The sequence below is a fragment of the Trichoplusia ni genome, chromosome 16 (assembly GCF_003590095.1).
Source record: "Trichoplusia ni isolate ovarian cell line Hi5 chromosome 16, tn1, whole genome shotgun sequence".
Classification (NCBI taxonomy): domain Eukaryota; kingdom Metazoa; phylum Arthropoda; class Insecta; order Lepidoptera; family Noctuidae; genus Trichoplusia; species Trichoplusia ni.
Genome location: NC_039493.1, coordinates 9,207,054 through 9,225,285, shown reverse-complemented (window position 1 = coordinate 9,225,285; position 18,232 = coordinate 9,207,054). Strand labels below are relative to the sequence as shown.

At 35.8% G+C, this 18,232-nt stretch overlaps 1 protein-coding gene across 1 annotated transcript in view; it reads left to right on the top strand.

Annotated features, from left to right (window-relative positions):
* LOC113501689 (dynein heavy chain 8, axonemal-like) overlaps positions 1 to 18,232 on the top strand; it is a 31,816-nt gene that overhangs the window by 823 nt on the left and 12,761 nt on the right. The window contains exons 3-52 of the mRNA XM_026882882.1: positions 1,354 to 1,465; positions 1,690 to 1,832; positions 2,397 to 2,598; positions 2,876 to 3,039; positions 3,260 to 3,436; positions 3,691 to 3,794; positions 3,933 to 4,152; positions 4,386 to 4,532; positions 4,611 to 4,750; positions 4,993 to 5,077; positions 5,171 to 5,316; positions 5,547 to 5,691; positions 5,877 to 5,975; positions 6,115 to 6,241; positions 6,547 to 6,649; positions 6,765 to 6,930; positions 7,052 to 7,187; positions 7,344 to 7,455; positions 7,620 to 7,684; positions 7,763 to 7,922; positions 8,033 to 8,165; positions 8,497 to 8,617; positions 9,028 to 9,167; positions 9,464 to 9,644; positions 9,838 to 10,045; positions 10,226 to 10,355; positions 10,436 to 10,599; positions 10,801 to 10,944; positions 11,060 to 11,170; positions 11,263 to 11,417; positions 11,496 to 11,581; positions 11,813 to 12,012; positions 12,199 to 12,370; positions 12,453 to 12,701; positions 12,776 to 12,910; positions 13,138 to 13,266; positions 13,376 to 13,581; positions 13,782 to 13,920; positions 14,556 to 14,766; positions 14,841 to 14,997; positions 15,080 to 15,273; positions 15,355 to 15,520; positions 15,612 to 15,713; positions 15,899 to 16,121; positions 16,211 to 16,340; positions 16,567 to 16,784; positions 17,097 to 17,233; positions 17,312 to 17,364; positions 17,501 to 17,711; positions 17,877 to 18,138. Coding sequence (XP_026738683.1) covers positions 1,354 to 1,465; positions 1,690 to 1,832; positions 2,397 to 2,598; positions 2,876 to 3,039; positions 3,260 to 3,436; positions 3,691 to 3,794; positions 3,933 to 4,152; positions 4,386 to 4,532; positions 4,611 to 4,750; positions 4,993 to 5,077; positions 5,171 to 5,316; positions 5,547 to 5,691; positions 5,877 to 5,975; positions 6,115 to 6,241; positions 6,547 to 6,649; positions 6,765 to 6,930; positions 7,052 to 7,187; positions 7,344 to 7,455; positions 7,620 to 7,684; positions 7,763 to 7,922; positions 8,033 to 8,165; positions 8,497 to 8,617; positions 9,028 to 9,167; positions 9,464 to 9,644; positions 9,838 to 10,045; positions 10,226 to 10,355; positions 10,436 to 10,599; positions 10,801 to 10,944; positions 11,060 to 11,170; positions 11,263 to 11,417; positions 11,496 to 11,581; positions 11,813 to 12,012; positions 12,199 to 12,370; positions 12,453 to 12,701; positions 12,776 to 12,910; positions 13,138 to 13,266; positions 13,376 to 13,581; positions 13,782 to 13,920; positions 14,556 to 14,766; positions 14,841 to 14,997; positions 15,080 to 15,273; positions 15,355 to 15,520; positions 15,612 to 15,713; positions 15,899 to 16,121; positions 16,211 to 16,340; positions 16,567 to 16,784; positions 17,097 to 17,233; positions 17,312 to 17,364; positions 17,501 to 17,711; positions 17,877 to 18,138 — 7,620 coding nt within the window. The remainder of the gene's footprint in view (positions 1 to 1,353; positions 1,466 to 1,689; positions 1,833 to 2,396; positions 2,599 to 2,875; positions 3,040 to 3,259; positions 3,437 to 3,690; positions 3,795 to 3,932; positions 4,153 to 4,385; positions 4,533 to 4,610; positions 4,751 to 4,992; positions 5,078 to 5,170; positions 5,317 to 5,546; positions 5,692 to 5,876; positions 5,976 to 6,114; positions 6,242 to 6,546; positions 6,650 to 6,764; positions 6,931 to 7,051; positions 7,188 to 7,343; positions 7,456 to 7,619; positions 7,685 to 7,762; positions 7,923 to 8,032; positions 8,166 to 8,496; positions 8,618 to 9,027; positions 9,168 to 9,463; positions 9,645 to 9,837; positions 10,046 to 10,225; positions 10,356 to 10,435; positions 10,600 to 10,800; positions 10,945 to 11,059; positions 11,171 to 11,262; positions 11,418 to 11,495; positions 11,582 to 11,812; positions 12,013 to 12,198; positions 12,371 to 12,452; positions 12,702 to 12,775; positions 12,911 to 13,137; positions 13,267 to 13,375; positions 13,582 to 13,781; positions 13,921 to 14,555; positions 14,767 to 14,840; positions 14,998 to 15,079; positions 15,274 to 15,354; positions 15,521 to 15,611; positions 15,714 to 15,898; positions 16,122 to 16,210; positions 16,341 to 16,566; positions 16,785 to 17,096; positions 17,234 to 17,311; positions 17,365 to 17,500; positions 17,712 to 17,876; positions 18,139 to 18,232) is intronic.

The following is an 18,232-nucleotide window of genomic DNA, read 5'->3' as shown; positions in this document are numbered from 1 at the left end:
AAAGACACACCTAAATCAGACGACTCTGACTTCAATTTGTTATGGGCATAGCAACCCCATTGCGTTAGCCGGATTACATGTAGATCCACCATGTAGTTTATTGTAACATCCGCGTTTAAACGGGGAACTTCGTATATTTAATAAATACTTAAATAGTAGTCTACTAAACGAACTATGAGAATACCTGTTCATATTAACATCAAAAGGTAATCACCACAACAATGGCATTCTGACAGTTGCTATGGTTACAATTTTTGCTTATTTCTCGTTAAAACTTTGTTGCCTGCGCGCTGCGAGTCCGTTCTCCATAAATGACCGAAAATGACCCCACAGGAATAGAAAAACAGGGATAAAAACCCCATGTGTTATTTCAAGTTATAAACTATCTGCGATGGTTACCAGGTTTTGTCGAAATTCGTGCAGTAGTTTTTGCATGAAAAAATTACAAACATCATCATTATATTATAACGTGTATCATAAAAAAATATGTCAAACAGTCAAACTTGTTGGCTTTTGGGGGTAGTTTTACATTCGGGTGTCGGCTTTTAAAATGTCGTCAATAAAGTGGTCCTTAAAAAGTAACATTTGAAGCCTATATTTAAATTATATAAATAAAATGAATGGCAAACCACACGTTACCACATGTAAACTAGTCCTTATTTATCATATTGTGGCGTTATTTAGTAAATACGAGTCTGTTGAAGCTGTGGAACAAATATGATGTTAGAATTTCAGGAAAGCTTTTGTGCAATACACGGTACTCTCAGGAAAGAAAACAAAGTCGATATGATGGCTCTAGGATTTTTCGGTAGCGGGAATCAATACCCGCTACGTTAGTTGATAATTGAGTTAATCAAAAAATAATTACATAACTAAGACCCGCGACTTTGTCCCCGTGGGTAAAAGATATAAGTTATGATTTATACCTGCCTGCCTTGTTTTTTTTACATTTTCCATTGTTTCTTCGCTCCTATTAGTCGCAGAGTGGTGGCTTATAGCCTAAAGCCTTCCTCGATGAATGGCCTATTCAATACAAAAAGAATTTTTAATTTGGACCATTCGTTCCTGAGATTAGCGCGTTCAAACAAACAAACTCTTCAGCTTTATATATTAGTATATATTAGTATATATAGTATACAAGTATAGATTATGTAAGAACAAAGCAGCACTATCAAATATTATGTTGAATCTTTTCAAGTAAGCCTTTAAAAAGAACTGGTAACTATTCAATAGGCTTCTTTAAAAGGAGTAACGAAGTAATAATGGAATAAGTATTTTTAGTTGGTTGCCACATGAATAGGCACAGGGATTAACATACTTAAAGCTAAAGACAGGATATGATTATCTTTACAGGAAGGTGTTTATGACGCAGATATTCACATAGAGTTGCTAGACAGTGCTATTGCCGAAGGTGGGAGGAACTGCATAGTCCTGTGCGATGCGATGCTTCCGCCCGTCAAAATGGGTACTTTCTTCATAAAATAAAATAAAAAATGTCAATCATTCAAAACAACAGGTTCCCACGTTGAATATTCATTCTAAGTATGGCTGTTTTCGAGCTAAATAATATCCTATGCCATCAATAGCACTGGTTTCTGACATGGCATAAATCGACCTTCGAGTAGTATCTAAATGTCCCAACTTATTTTGATTTAGTAATTAATGGTCTTTTCAATACTTTACATTTAGAATCTGGTCGATTTATACCTAATCAAAAGGGTAAAATGGAGAGGACTTACATATCCGACGCATCTACGATTGGAACTGAAGGCACATGCATTGCTATGTACAGATTTAAAAATAAAGCTATCGACGCCAGGAACGTTGGTGATGTATGTATTGATTCAATGTTATCAAACCAGCATGTTACTTATACATCTATAATGCAATTCTTTAGCAATCAGGTATCGGATTTAACATTATTAGATATAAGCAAATAAGACTGATATAATAGGTACGAGTATGTAACTCAGTTAAAAACATTGTAAATCGTCGCATATTTTTGTTTTTTTCTACTTTATTCACAAGTATTTAAAAAAGTAAGGAACTCAAGCTTTTCACATAATAATATCCTTCAAAATAATTATTATATAACCTTTTTGCACAACGAACACAAAAAGTCTGTAAAATTAAAAGTAAAATTAATTTCTGTTAAAAATTTAAATGTGGAATGCATAGATTTCATTTGTTTATATTAAGCGCAATGACTATAAAAGTTTACTTAATATTTTTTTTAGTTATATTAAGTTGATATTGTGATTAAGATCGGTTTTGAAATGAAAGGAAGATTTAACTAGTCATAGGAATTTGAATCGTTAAGATCGTGGCTGTTTTTAGTAAACTTTAATTTATTTATGTATTTAACCAAGCGTTTTTAACGTTTTAATTGTTTTCAGGATTATTACTTCGTGACTTTTGACGTGAACCCGGAGACTGACAACGTGGTATCGGGTATCTACAAAACCATGACAAGAGTTTACCTTCCAGCACTAAAAGCTTGCGAAGGGTGGGGCGACATTAACCCTCCCAATCCAAACAGCGACGATATTATCAAATTATATATCTCTAAAATAATGCTGTTTGTTGATTATCTTGCGAGTAAGTGGGTTTATATTAAAATGTATCTATGCTTGTCTGAGAAGAGTTTTCTATGTGCCTGTAATTTGGGATGTTAGTAAAACGCCTAGCGATATATATTAATACGTAGAAATAATGTGCATTGATCACCACGCTTGGGGTAGAGGACACCACGTTTATGCTATTCTAGAGTTCACTATCCACGGTCCACTTACGCTGTTTTCTCCGTTTATCAGGCGTCTTAGAAATGATAAACAAGAGTAGGTACTTAATTAAAAAACATTATTTTGCATTTTAGAGACCAAAATCGATTTAGACTGTTGTACAAGATTTAAAATCAATTTGGCGTTGTACGAGGATGAATTATCTGATCCAGAGAAAATGAAACAGGCTATTACCAAGACTGCGGTGTTAGAGGAAGTATGCTCGTACGTAAAGCAATGGATCAGGCAGATAACAATGGTAACTGTGATCATAAAATACCTAAAGAAATGAGTGGTGAAAAAATTAATGCTTTCTGAGAAAAAATAATTTTCTGAAAAGTAAAAGTGGCATTATCACCTTGATAATGTCAAAAATAACAGTTACAATGTAGATTGTTATAGATCGTTCTCCTCGAAAATGCCTCCACTTACCCTGTTTTACTGGACAGCTAAAAAGGTATATCTAATTGTGCATTTAGGTTTTAGTTCAGAGTCAACAGTTACGAAGGGAGCCTTCGAACATAGGACCGCTGGCGGAGTTAGATCACTGGCGACGTCAGCTCACCACGTTCACATCTATTATTGAGCACATCAAAAGTGAGCCATGCATGATGTACATTCATATGTTGATCCGTGCGAAATCGAAGCTTTTAAAGGTGAGTCATTACGGTTATGTATTCATTAAGAAAAGATAACAATGGACGATAAAATAATTATTATTTAAACTCTCCGGCACAACTTTTAAGAGGCAGCACCAATTTTTTTCAAACATGTCTAAGAAAACTCACACATAATTCACCTTCAATACAAAATAAACTAAATTGAAATCCCTGTATCCGTTTGGGAGCTATGATGCCACGGACAGACCGACAGGCACGTCAGACTTGTGACACAGTGTTATTTGTTTCAGAAATGGAGACAATTGGACAATTTAGTTACTGACTACTACAATGAAGCATTTGATAACGTCAAATATCTATATGCTTTAGAGAAATATTGTGAACCATTATACAGGTATTCTTCGTTAGACTTATTTAAGCACTTGTCTGTTTACATTAAAGGTAGCAAAATGGGGGTATTTCCAGCCAAGTCTTTAGAGACTCACTTTGAGTGTAGTATGTATTTTTAATAAGTACTAAATGTTAATTTCAGATGTGATCCTTCGACAACGCAACAGTTCATTCCCGGTTTATTGTACACTATCCGCATGATATTCGCGACCTCTCGTTACTATAACACCACCAAACAGATCTCCACGTTGCTCGTCAAAATCACCAATCAAATCCTGAACATGTGTATGGATTTTTTGACAAACCATGGCAAAAAGAACATTTGGAATCAAGACAAAATTAACTTTATTCATAAAGCCAAAGTGAGATTTTCCATTTACTTAATTTATTGCCGATATTTAAGAAATTAAGTTTATATTCTCAATCAATAATGAACGACTTTGATTGGTTTAGTGACTAAGCCAGTCCCTACTTCGACTTTAAATCAATTTGTATGTTTTATCTTTTGAGAAAAAAACATCACTATCCACTTTTTTTAACATAGACGTTCAATATTTGATTATTAATCAACAATATTATTTTTATTGTGACCTAGCTTTGTTTAAATCTATACAACTTCTATCGTGAGTGCTATACTGAGACCCAGAAGGAAATGAGAGAAGCCGCAGATGAAAGACCGTTTGATTGCTCTGAGATGTATATTTTTGGAAAATTTGAAACTTTCCGAAAAAGATTGATAAAGGTTCGTTAATAGTTCTTTAATGACTTCTGGTTAATAAAACTTGGTACAAGAATTAATAAACATATTTTTTCCTGTCAGATAATCGATTTATTTCAAACTTACATCACATATTATGTATTAAACAAGACCACTTTGGAGGGTATTGAAGAATATGCTGGGAATTTCAATAAACTTTTTAAGTCCATTTCAACGAAAACTTACGATGCATTAGATCACAGGTCAGTTTTTACCACTACTTTCTTCAGTCAACATCGTAGTTGGTTTGTAAAAGTGGGTCCGCTCTACGCCATCTTGCTTTCACAACTACAGCAGTCTTGAGGCGGTGGTGGCAGGATACAACGACTGGCTTTAGCTCTATGAACTGAAAATATGCTACAATCTAGAACTATTGTAGCATGTTGCATGTATTATTTGCTTTAGGCTGTAACTATATATTCAAACACACTGTGTTGTATTACAGGCGGCCTGATTTTGATAAAGATTACAAAATATACAAAGACGCAGTTGCGCACCAAGAACTGCTATTGGAAAATTTCATGATTAATGTAATTACACTTAATATCTTTTAAATTAATGCGAGTATGCTGTTAACAAACAGCATTTAATAACACCTCATGTATAATTAATTAATTTTGTAGAGCGTCAATAAATGTCCGACGACGGAGATAGCTCTTCTTTTATTAACTCGTTTTGAGAAATTGAAGCTTGAATGTTTATATCTTGAAGATCAGTATTATGATCTCATCAGTACCTACACAGCGGAAATTGAAGCACTGCGGGACAGGTATTACTTGCCAATAGTTTCTAAACGTAAAAACACATCTACATTATTTAAGAATAAAGTTATATTTACATATAGGTAAGTTCTTCGGTTTCTTCTCGCCGCGCCGTTGCGTTATTCTTTTGTTAAGTAAGACAGTTGCACTTGTAGAAGGGCTTGTTCCAAACCTTTAACATTTCTACTTAAGAAATGGTACACATACTAATATTGTGAGAGAATGTTGCCAAATGTAGGTACAACGAGGAAAAGGAGTCACCCGAGTTGCCGCGGAACATGCCGCCTGTTGCCGGTCGCGTCATGTGGATCAGATTTTACGATAAAAACATTAATATTCCCATGGAGATATTCAAGCAACATCATGAAGTCATTACGCATATGGTATGTTATATAGATGATAATAGTTACTTAGTTGTAAATCTGTATGAATTTAGCAAGAAAAGCACTAAATTACCCCGATTTGGTAGCAGCCGGTAAGTCTGCGTATGTTTCTGCGGTCTCTGGATGTTTGTTAACATGTCAAATAGTTTGCAACTAACAATACTGAAATTTATTCTTTGTTACAGAACACCCAAAAGTGTATAAAATTATATAACGTTTTAACGATTGTCTTTACTGAATTTGAATTAATTTATCATTACGCATGGGCGGAAAATGTTGGACAGGTTAGTTATGAGAAAAATCCGATTCTATATCTGACATACGTTTTTTTTAAGAATGTTAATGAGGAACGGTCGCCTATACGCCAATAAAATATTAAATTTTATGTCTTTTTATTAATTAACCCTTTTTTCAATGGTTTAGGTACGCCTGGGTCTGATTGCTCCGCTTCTAATTCGTCACCCGGTGACCAACATGTACATAATTAACTTCAGCATTTACATCCCCGAGTGTATCCGAGAGGTCGAGTACATGTGGCAGTTGGGGCTCCGTAAGTAACTGTACCTAAATAGCCTAACTAGACATGCGCCCTTCGCCTCGAAACGAACGAGGTATTTTTGGGATGATGACACTCACAAATAATGTCGGGCTTTCTATTACTAATTCTAGTAGTACTTTCAGCCGATTCACTCAACACAACGTCACAGGCTTTTACATATAGTGTATGTGATGAGTAGTATAGACAATATAGATGTCTCTTATGGTTTAGATAGCTTAGTACTTTAGTTTTATATTTAATATTTATTATATTTATTTTTCTTGTAACTTTATTAATGCAACCCCACAAAATTTCAGGTGTACCAGATGGCGCTCAAATAGTAGCGTTTTGTAAAGATAAAATTCTTGGGAATTATGAAAAAATAAAATATTTGGTTGATAGAAACAATCAAATAAGAAGGTAACTTGCCTTGTAACTAATTATTTTAGACGCAAAGTAGCAAAAATTGAACTTCAAATCAAGTAATTAAACACTAGAATATTTTTTTGATATGTTTTTTTTTTCTTTTTATTAGGAGCATGCCAAAGCTATATTTTCCACTGTTGCGTGCACAATTAATAAAACTGGAGAAAGCTTTCCAGCCTGGACTGTCCACTATAACGTGGACATCTCTTGAAATTCCCTCTTACTGTGAAAGTATTGAAAAAGTATTAACAGAAGTTGATTTGTTTGTAAAAGAGGTACAAATTCAAAACATTTTATACGATATACAAAGTTATCATGTTTAACTTCAGCTAAGTAATATTCGGTATAACAGTCGTCCCTTGTACAGTTTCCCTTGTTGAGTCTAGTTTTCCGCAGGTGGTGGATATGAAAGAAGCAAGAATTGACGCAATTTTGATGTCTATTACCAAAACGTTGCTGGTTTACTTGCCGGAGCAGGCAGTCGAACCTTCACACTTCTATGAAGACAATCTAGTCAGGCGAGATGAAATAGGTAGGAGTTAGGATACTTGGGCCCTTTAGCCTTTAAGTTGATGACAGGCCTTATGTACGTAAGACTATTTGTAAGAAATAGATCAGCTATAAGTAAATTAAATTAAACTTCTTCGGAATTAAAAGATAAGTACTAATATTGAACTTTGTTACGCAGCTTTGGAGATTCAACAAAAATCTTGGAACGCCGAAATAGCCGTAATAGAATTGATACATAAGTTTCTAGAAAGTGTACCTTCAAAGCAAATTCAAGCTTTGAAAGATAATTGGTAAGAATGTTACATTTATAATGATTTAATACGATAGTATACATCGTATAGCAACGGTTTAGTTCAAAGTCAAACGATAAACTATCTTTATACAAAGTGCACATAGTTACTGTTTGATTTAATGCTTTGTTTCGTTATATTGCACGAAGTTTTTCACTTTTCAGGCTGGACATAGAGAAAGCCTTGAAACAAGTAACGTCAGCTACTCGAGTTTTTCCTGAAGATGCTGGTACATTATTTCAAATCCACATTTTGTAATTACAAAAATGAGTACATTGATCATGAATATTACTGTCTTTATTTCTAGTATTTATGGAGATAGAGAACCCAGATCGATTCGAAGTAAATCATACAATCAACGAATGCAACGAGCTGTTCGCTTATTTTGCAACTAAATGCGTGGAAGCTCTAATTAAGTGTACACGACAAAGTCTTGATATGCTCAGAAGAAGAGCCTCCGTATCAAGGTAAGGTGTTTTACTGTCTGCCTTCTGTCCATCTTTAAAATTCAATGTTATTTAAAGCAACCAAGGCGAATTACGATGGTTCCCAATCGCTATTTTCGTAATTTTTCCAGTTTCCTTACCATGACAATTGATCCAGAAGAGCAGAAGAAACTGAGACCTCTTATGCTCACGAACATGTTCTTACAAATACCAAGGATTTTGATAAAACCGACTTTAGAGGAGATACAGACTTCGTTTTCTCAGGTATGGACTTGTTAAAAACCATTGATTATATTAACCAATATTTTATATGTATGTAACTTTTTTTGTAACCCCACAGTTTAGCTAATAATTGCTTTGTCTTGCTGTTTCGAATAGTCCTCTTTCCTATTTGCCATTTCCGGCCACATGTGCGTATGGGTATATGTTTGTATGGCCAGAGATGGCAAAATCATGACACAACATTCGCCGCGGTAAACGTCGTACCCTTTTTGAGGTGTCCACTGAATAAGGAGTTTCGCACATCGGCTGTATCCGTGATTATTAAGTAGTACTTAAATTGAAAATCTACTTATGCTATCCACGCGCTCCACAGGTCGTACTAAACTGTATAATGGATATTCATCGCAACGTATTCATGTGGGGACAACAAGAACAAATAAAGAAAGAGAAATTAGCTGGAGTGTCTTTAACAACTGCTGTTCGTAGCACAACTGGTAAGCTATTGCTGTACTTGTAAGTTACTAAAAAAAGTAGTTTTTAGGGTTCCGTAGACAAAAGGCATAAACAGCACCCAATAAATAAGGCATGGTTGCCGGTTCATCTGTATGCCACTAGGTTGTTTCTCATTTAATAAACTGTGATAGCTCGACAGCTGAAATTGTCCCAAAATAATGTATTTGAGAAAAACGGTTTTAATGTAGGTATTAGAAAAGACTACGATCAAAATATAAGCAATAGTTTGTACTTGGAAAAAAATATTGATAGACCATTTTTTTAAATCATTCTTTCTTTAGCCTGTTTGTAAGGCAGTTTAGAATTAAGAAGAACAATGTTATTCGTGTTTTAAACCCAGAATTGAAACCAGTAATAGTAAGCGCTTATTACAGTTTTCATATTTTTGTAGGATCTAGGTCAGGATCTAATATAAGTGGAGTAAGAAGCTATTTCAGAACCGTATCTGAGCATAAAGATATTGTCAGATCAGTAATGGCTCTGCAGGGAATGATGTACATGTACAAGCCCGATATTGAAAAGCTTTTAAAGGTATGACGAGGGGGTAACCACCGACAGACTCCGATCTGTATTCGATTTATTAGGCATCTAGCTAAGGCTACAATTTGGTTAACAACTTGTGGATTAAATTCAGCTTTAAATTACAACGCGATTAAATGCAAAACAACAAACGATCACCTATATGTTATTCAGTAGTTTATTTGCTTAATATAAGTTGTATAAAAGTTACATCTAGATTGTTCGCCTTTAGTTATATACCTGACTAAATCGAGTTATTATAAGTAATAGTATTTACTTATTGATGTAACAATTTGATGTTGATACAGAGCTACGGAAGATTTTCCCATTTGTGGGCAGAAGATAGGGTGCATCAGGTTCAAGAATTTGTTGACTCTAATCCATTGAACGTGATTGTAAAGGATATGCTGAACAAATACCAAAGCAATACTGACGAAGTGGAGAATCTGCCTGCGAGGCACATAATTGGTTCCATACAGATAGATATGAGTGGGTACCGATTTTCTTGTGATTTACGTTAATTAGATGAATAGGTAACAAGTAACAACCGCTAACAGGTAATTGGCAATAAGTGGGTCCTCGATATGTTCATATACCTTATATACTTATATACCTACATATATTACGGTGAGACCACCTGCCGTTTTTTTTTAACTGTTTTTCTTTATAATTAACTTTACAGGCAACATTAAGTTGGCGTTGCATTTAGAATCAGTCGAGTGGAAGAGAATCTTAGGTAAACTACTATGTCACGCTTATAAGGACCGAGTAATAAAGCTGATGCAATTTATCAATGATCGCATGAAAACGATGGGCAAGAAAATAAAAGACTTGGATGATGTCAGAGTGGCGATGATGTGCCTCGAACTCATTAGAGAGGAGTTTATTGGGTTAGATATATTATTATTTAGAATACAGTATTATTTTGCATAGTTTCACCAGATTTTAGGTGGAACACTACAAAGCTTGTTCACTCCAACCAAGGAATCTTTTGCCACTGTTGCACAAGTATTGAATTATTTTAAATTACATTTAATTAAATTTGACTTAAATATTTATGTTGCTACCAGGATGGACATGGAACTTGACCTTATCGAAGAAAGTTATGCGACATTTAATCAATTTAGTATCGACATCCCGAAAGAGGATGCGGACTTGGTGTATGGGCTGCGGTACGCTTTTCAGAATATGTTACTGACAGTAAGTGCAGTCTTTTATTATTTTTAGAAAACTATTGATAGTCAAGATTTGGTATCTTATAGCATAATTTATTTGTCCAGTCCCAGCAAGTACAACAAAAAATTGTAGACATGCAAGGTCCCTTGCAACGCGAGCTAACTGACGGTGTTAACACATTCATGGAAGACGTTCTCAAGTTTGATGCCGACTTTGATGCTTTTGGTCCCTTGACTCCAGGATTGACAGCTCGAGAAGCCAGTGACAGGTGTGCTTGCAAACAAAACATTCAAATCAGATTAGGACTACAAAATCAAATACTGCACTAACTAAGATTCTGAAAACTTTGGGTTTTCTACTCTTGTTTTCCGGTTGTTGTTGTAAATAGTACCTACTCTTATTAGAACATGAAGTTTTGGCAAGTTTTTTTTCTGTCTGTCGATGACATTCTTATTTTATGTAATTACAGAGTGATAATGTTCCAATCAAGATTCGATGAACTTTGGAGAAGATTCGAAATGTATTCTAGCGGTGAAAAATTGTTTGGTATGGAAGTAAAAGATTATCCCATTTTACATCAGAAAAAGAAGGAATTCAACTTACTGAATAAATTGTAAGTTATTTTGCATCCCTAGCGGTAACAGAGCAAAGCATGTAACTAACTTATAATTTCATTTGTATGTATACCGTTTTGTCGACTAATGCAAAATGTGTGTTTTATTTCTTAGGTATAGCTTGTATTTAGCTGTGATGAACTCTATCGATGGATATTTTGAAACACCGTGGGTGGAAATCGCTATTGAACAAATCGTTGCACAATTAGCTGAGTTTGACGTAAGGTAAAGTTTTCATTATTTTTATTAATTAAAACAAAAACAATTTTCATTGTAAATGTTCCTAATACTTCTAATAAAAATATTTTTTTCAAAAGATGCCGTAAATTACCAAAGGGAATGAAGGATTGGCCAGCATTCATCGAATTGAAGAATAAAATTGATGATTTCAATCAAACTTGTCCGCTTTTGGAGCTGATGGCCGACAAATCTATGAAGGAAAGGCATTGGAGGAGATTGGAAAAATTAATGAGTAATGCACATTGCAATGCAATTTAGAAGAGACTTTGTAAATTGTTTGATCTAATTATCATCGATTAAAATATTGCAGATTGCGTGTTGGATGTCGAATCGGAAGCATTTACTTTAGCTAATGTTATGGAGGCACCTCTCTTGAAATACAAAGAGGATGTTGAAGTGAGTCATTAGCAAAACTGCTGTTTGATAATATGTGTAGATATAAATTGGTATAAATATAACAATTTGAGTTGTAGTTGTAGTTGAAATTGTATTATGTATATGTTATTAGAATGCAATAAAAATAGATTTTACATGTGGTAAACATTACAATGATCCATCAATTACAATAAAACTTTTCTGTGAACCATATGATTTAAGTCTTTATCGATAGCCTCGACTATTTTTCAGGATATTTGCATAAGTGCTGTAAAAGAAAAGGATATTGAAGCTAAGCTAAAACAAGTCACTGCCGATTGGGCGCTAATCGACCTCACGTTTGCTAATTTCAAGAATAGAGGGGAACTATTGATAAGACCCGCAGAAACTCTCGAAATTATAACGCTACTTGAAGATTCTTTGATGATTCTCAATTCATTAGCATCTAATAGGTAAGATCATCTAGATTATCCAGATTTTTTTGATCACAGTGCTGTATCGGGATCACCCGAATAGTTTTAGACCATTAGGGGTCCTTAGATATAAGCTGACGCGGCGATCTCTATAAGCAGGTACTTATAAGTAAACTTTTATCAAATAATTATGATTAAAGTACATACACGGTAACTTTAATAAAGGTATAACGCGCCTTTCAAGAAGGAAATATTGCTCTGGATAAACAAACTAGTGAGCACAAGTGAAATTTTAGAGAAGTGGTTGTTAGTTCAGAATCTATGGATGTACCTGGAAGCAGTATTTGTGGGTGGTGACATTGCCAAGCAGCTGCCAGCAGAAGCAAAACGTTTTGCGGTATGCAGTCAATTTTTTTTAATTTACTCGTTTTTAACAGCTGCAACAATAAAACAACAAATGCTAATCATTATTAATACAGGGCATCGACAAAACATACGTCAAAATTATGTACCGTGCTCGTGACATAGTTAACTGCGTAGAGACTTGCACTTCGGACGACACTCTGAAACAACTTCTACCCCACCTATTTGATCAGCTGGAGGCATGTCAAAAGTCTCTAACTGGTTACTTGGAGACGAAACGGCTTATCTTCCCAAGATTCTTCTTCGTTTCTGATCCAGTATTATTGGAAATCCTTGGTCAAGCATCGGATCCACATTCTATTCAGGTAACGTCAGTTGTTTTTTTATTGACCCTATACTCCCATGTTTCATATTACAAAACCTATCCTCAATATTGTAGCCTCACCTGCCCAGCATCTTCGACGCTATGTATACAGTAGAATTTGACGACAAGGAACGAATCACACACATGAATTCTGATAATGGAGAAACTATTCCATTCGAAAAGCCTGTGGCCTGCTTAGGAGGAGTGGAGGTAGGGTTCTACTTGTTGTTTTATGATGTCGTCTTATCTTTCACTATACAGGTCATACCGATCCCATGGACCAGGGGTTCTAGACATGATTCCAGACCCCCCTGCGTTGGAATTTTTCATCGGTCTTTTGATGAATCGGTTTATTAGTATATTATACAGCTGTCATATTTCGAGTTAAGTATAAACATTTCTTTGCAAATAACAAAATAATTATTTGTGACGTACAGATTTGGTTGAACACTCTTTTGGATTCGATGAAAGACACTGTCCGTAATATAATTGCCAACTTAGCGCAAACGATGACCGGTGATCCAGATTTCGAATTCCTGGTTGGATTCTGGCATTTCCCTGGCCAGGTATATGCTATTTTCTCTTAGTAACACCTCGCATTATTTTTCAATGCGTGACGAATTTTGTATGTAATTTAATATTTGGACCTCTAACAAGAAAAGTCGTTTGTTTAAGGCTGGTTTATTAGGAATGCAAATTCTGTGGACTAGCGACGCAGAGTATGCTTTAAAGAAAGCAAAAGCTGACCGTTACATCATGAGGATTACAAATCAAAAGTTCCTTGATTTATTGAATGGTCTTATTGATCAGACTGTAAAAGATCTTGTGCCTCTCGATAGAGTGAGAGTAGAAACTATGATTACGATCCATGTACATCAAAGGTAACTTACTCTGACATTATTTTACTCGTTATACCCTGGTAAGTTTTTAGTAAATCGTAAAATAAGTAACCATTCTTTTAGGATTAGTTTTTTAGATGCTTCTTTATCAACAAGTTGAAATATTTGGTAACATCTGTTAAATGAAAACTGACCCTTGCTTGTTAGTTTCATAAGACAAACCATTTTTTTTTTGTCAACAGAGATATATTTGATGACCTGGTAAGAATGAGAATCAAAACTCCGGCTGACTTTGAATGGCAGAAGCAGGCTCGGTTTTACTACTTTGAAGAATCCGACGACTGTTTAGTTTCAATTACTGATGTAGACTTTTTGTACCAGGTAATCATAACATCAGTTCTTTCTGTTCTACAGTTTTTTTTTTATAATAGTATCCAACTTGGTTGGTTGTTATAAATTTTGTGTTTTTGTTAATTAAAGAGAGGGACCTTATTTCATCAGGTTGAAATATATGGTTTTACTAGCTGACCCAGCAAACGTTGTTTTGCCGAATATTTTTTTGATATATGTATTTTTAATGCTTCATTATAAAAAAAGAAAAAACAAAAAAATTCGTCCAAAAAATAAAAAAATAAATTTTAGTGTGGGCAACCCTTGTCACTTATGAAAAATAGATGTTGTTTTATTCTCAGTCCTAACCAATATGTATACAAAATTTCATAAGAATCGGTCGAACCGTTTCGGAGGAGTACGGTAACTAACATCGTGACACGGGAATTTTATATATTAGATTAAGCTTAATGAGGAGGTTCCTCTCTCTGGAGCCCTGACCACCGGCAGCTTGGGCCCTGTTCCCGTTACCGGTTGGACACTATTTTTTATATTTTTAAATATATGTTGTTTTTTTATATACCTATATTTAAAAATGTAATTTATATGTTATTTAATTTAAATAAAGGAAATAATACTAATTCTCCTTAAGCAACAGTATAACTTTATTTTTCTAATTGCGATAGAACGAGTATCTGGGTATAACGGAACGGTTGGTGATCACGCCGCTGACGGATCGGTGCTACATCACACTATCGCAGGCCATCGGCATGAGCATGGGCGGCGCGCCCGCCGGGCCAGCCGGCACCGGCAAGACCGAGACCACCAAGGACATGGGCCGCACGCTCGGCAAGCTCGTCATCGTCTTCAACTGCTCCGACCAGATGGACTTCCGAGGTGCCTCCCTTTCCTAGCGCTAACGATCTCCTCACCACTGTATCACACTCACTTACTCACGCTTCGCGTATCAGGTCTGGGCCGCATCTACAAGGGCTTGGCTCAGTCCGGCACTTGGGGCTGCTTCGATGAGTTCAACCGCATCGAGCTGCCCGTGCTGTCTGTAGCTGCGCAGCAAATCTACATTTGTCTGACGGCCAGAAGGGAAAAACGAGAGTTTTTCATATTTAGGTAAAACTTAATCTGTATTTGTGTTACATCTTTACTGTGACTCTTGTTCCTGCAAGAAATGTTATAAATCTTCTTTTTCCAGTGATGGCGATACTGTGAGTTTGAACCCTGAGTTCGCTTTCATCATCACCATGAATCCTGGCTACGCGGGTCGACAAGAGCTGCCAGAGAACCTGAAAATTCAGTTCCGCTCCGTAGCAATGATGGTACCGGATAGACAGATTATCATTCGAGTCAAATTAGCCAGTTGCGGCTTCAAAGATAACATCGTGTTAGGTATTTACTCATTATTTTTAGAAACTGGTTTTGAAATGTGAGTGTTAGAATAAATTTATATATGATATTGTCATATTCCAGCTCGTAAGTTCTTCACGCTGTACAAACTGTGCGAGGAGCAGCTGTCGAAACAGGTGCATTATGACTTTGGATTGAGGAACATTTTGTCTGTACTGCGAACAATGGGTGCGCAGAAACGAGCCAATCCAGACAGTACCGAAGAGAACATAATGATGAGAGTACTGAAGTTAGTAACAATGTCGGAATAGAAATACAAGATTATAATATGGAAATTACTCTGTGAACGAAATTGTTTAAAAATAATTATTTTATTACAGGGAAATGAATGTCTCTAAATTGGTAGACGAAGACGAGCCTCTGTTTATTTCGTTGATTGAAGATTTGTTCCCCGGCATGAAACTAACCCAAACAGTTCAGAGGTGACGTGAACATCGTTTAAAACTATTGTTGACTTTGTTTTAGTAAAATTTCCCGATAATAACTATGATAGTTTGGTTATCCATGTACATAAATAATAAAAACTAAAATTAGGACGAACCTTCTAACCGGGAAAGTAAAATTTTATAAGATATCGATGAAATTGATGAAACATTTTCATTTACAGGGATATGCAACGAGCTATATCAACTGTAGCTGATCGTACCGGTCTTGTGAACCATCCCGACTGGAACTTAAAGATCATTCAGTTGTTCGAGACGTCGCTGGTGCGGCACGGTCTCATGACGATGGGTCCCACCGGCTCGGGCAAGACAACCTGCATACACACTCTCATGGCAGCGCTTACTGAACTGGGGAAACCACACAGGGAAATGAGAATGAACCCAAAGGTACAACATGTTATCTTAACAACTTAAGCTTTTACTAAGAAAGTTGTAGAGCTATTTCATCACATACGAGTGTATAACACATTTTTCAGGCTATTACTGCGCCCCAAATGTTTGGCAGATTAGATGTTGCAACGAATGATTGGACAGATGGTATATTCTCAACGTTGTGGCGGCGAGCTTTAAAGGTGAAGAAAACGGATACGACTTGGATTGTATTAGGTATATATACAGTCAGTTATTTTTCTTTCAGAATATCTTTTGAAATCTTTTTACGGTACATTGCTTACCGAACACGATCCAGCCCTAATAGTCTGCCATTAGTTGAAATGTATAATCACAAAAGTATAATCAAATACTAAGTTGGCAAAGTTTTGGGTACTCTATCGATAATACTAGAAGTAGTAATCTTAGTTTTAAGAAAGTAAAAAAGAAATTGTTGGAACAGATGGTCCGGTCGATGCTGTATGGATTGAAAATTTAAATTCTGTACTGGATGACAATAAGACCTTGACTCTGGCAAACGGAGATCGTATATCAATGGCACAGAACAGTAAGCTGGTGTTTGAGCCAGACAACGTGGACAACGCCTCTCCCGCCACTGTCAGTCGGATGGGCATGGTGTTCTTGTCTTCATCAGTGCTTAAGTGGCAACCTATACTAGAGGTTAATGATTTTATAATTTGTTATCGCGTGACTTCAAATTATTTCTCGGTTTCGATGATCTGAGGTTGAACAAGTTGTCGGTAACTATGTAGCTCGGACTGTGTTCGTAGAAAGAAATTCGAGTGTGCAGAGGGTTTGGCCACGATATATCGGGTCGTCTGAAAACCGAGTATTTATTACGATCATGTATTCGTAGTTTTGTAAGTAAGTTATCGTTTGAAAAACAAAAACCAGCGCACTAGGGTGGCTTGTGCGGAGCACTAACTATTTTCATTATTTAAAAACTAATAACGCCACTTCTCTTGGCCCTAGGGTTGGCTCAAAAAACGTCCTCAGAAGGAAGCGGAATGTTTCCGAAATGCTTTTAATAAAGTTTATGATGATGTGCATACATATGTGCAACAGAAGCTTGTGGCCAAAATGAAACTTTTAGAAGCTATTTACATCAGGTTTGAAAATTTGTAAAATTAAATTCATGTCTTTGGATGATTGAATGAAAATTTTAATGTGCGGTTTTTTTTTTACAGACAATGTATAGACGTGCTAATAGGGTTAATGCAGATGGAAGTACCTGGAGGCAGTAAGTAGAAGATGTCTTTGCTATTTTCCTGTCCTTTTATTAGTAACAATAAATTCAATGCTTAAACAACGACCGTTTTTAATAGTCGTATAATTTATAAAAAAACTGCTTCTTATTTGTCAATTAAATATTTCAGAGGCTCATACAGAACGGCACATGGAGCGACTGTTTGTCTTTGCGATGATGTGGTCTCTGGGCGCGGTGCTGGAGCTGGACATGCGCACGCGCATGGCGGAGTTCATGACGAAGCTGCCCGTCAAGATGGACTGGCCTGGACACAAGCACCAAAAGGAGTGGGTCATGCCATTCGAATATATGGTCAATTCTCATGGCGTTTGGGAGCACTGGTAGGTTTTTGCATTTTAATGCAGCGTTATTAAAGGAAATTTATTTAGAAAACATAATATTGATTGAATGCTTGTATGTACTAAACAGATAGACATTTGCCGCAATCACTGTGTTTTAAATACATGAATTTGGATTACCATTTCTATTTTTTTTATTGACTTCAGGTCTGAAAGCGTTGAGGATTATATCTATCCGCATGACAGTGTACCCGAATATGCATCAATTCTTGTGCCAAATATAGATAATGTCTGTATAACGTTCTTGATTGAAACAATAGCCAAACAGGATAAAGCCGTGCTTTTGATTGGTGAGCAAGGAACTGCCAAGACTGTGATGCTGAAGAGTTACATGATGAAATATGACAACGAGGTGCAATTGTTCAAAATTGTGAACTTTTCATCTGCTACTACACCAAATATGTTCCAAGTAAGATAATACAGTAAACGTAAAAAGTAGGGTAGGCGTAGTATAGGGATTTAATACAAATAATGAATTACCCGAGATTTCCTGCTTGTTGGCA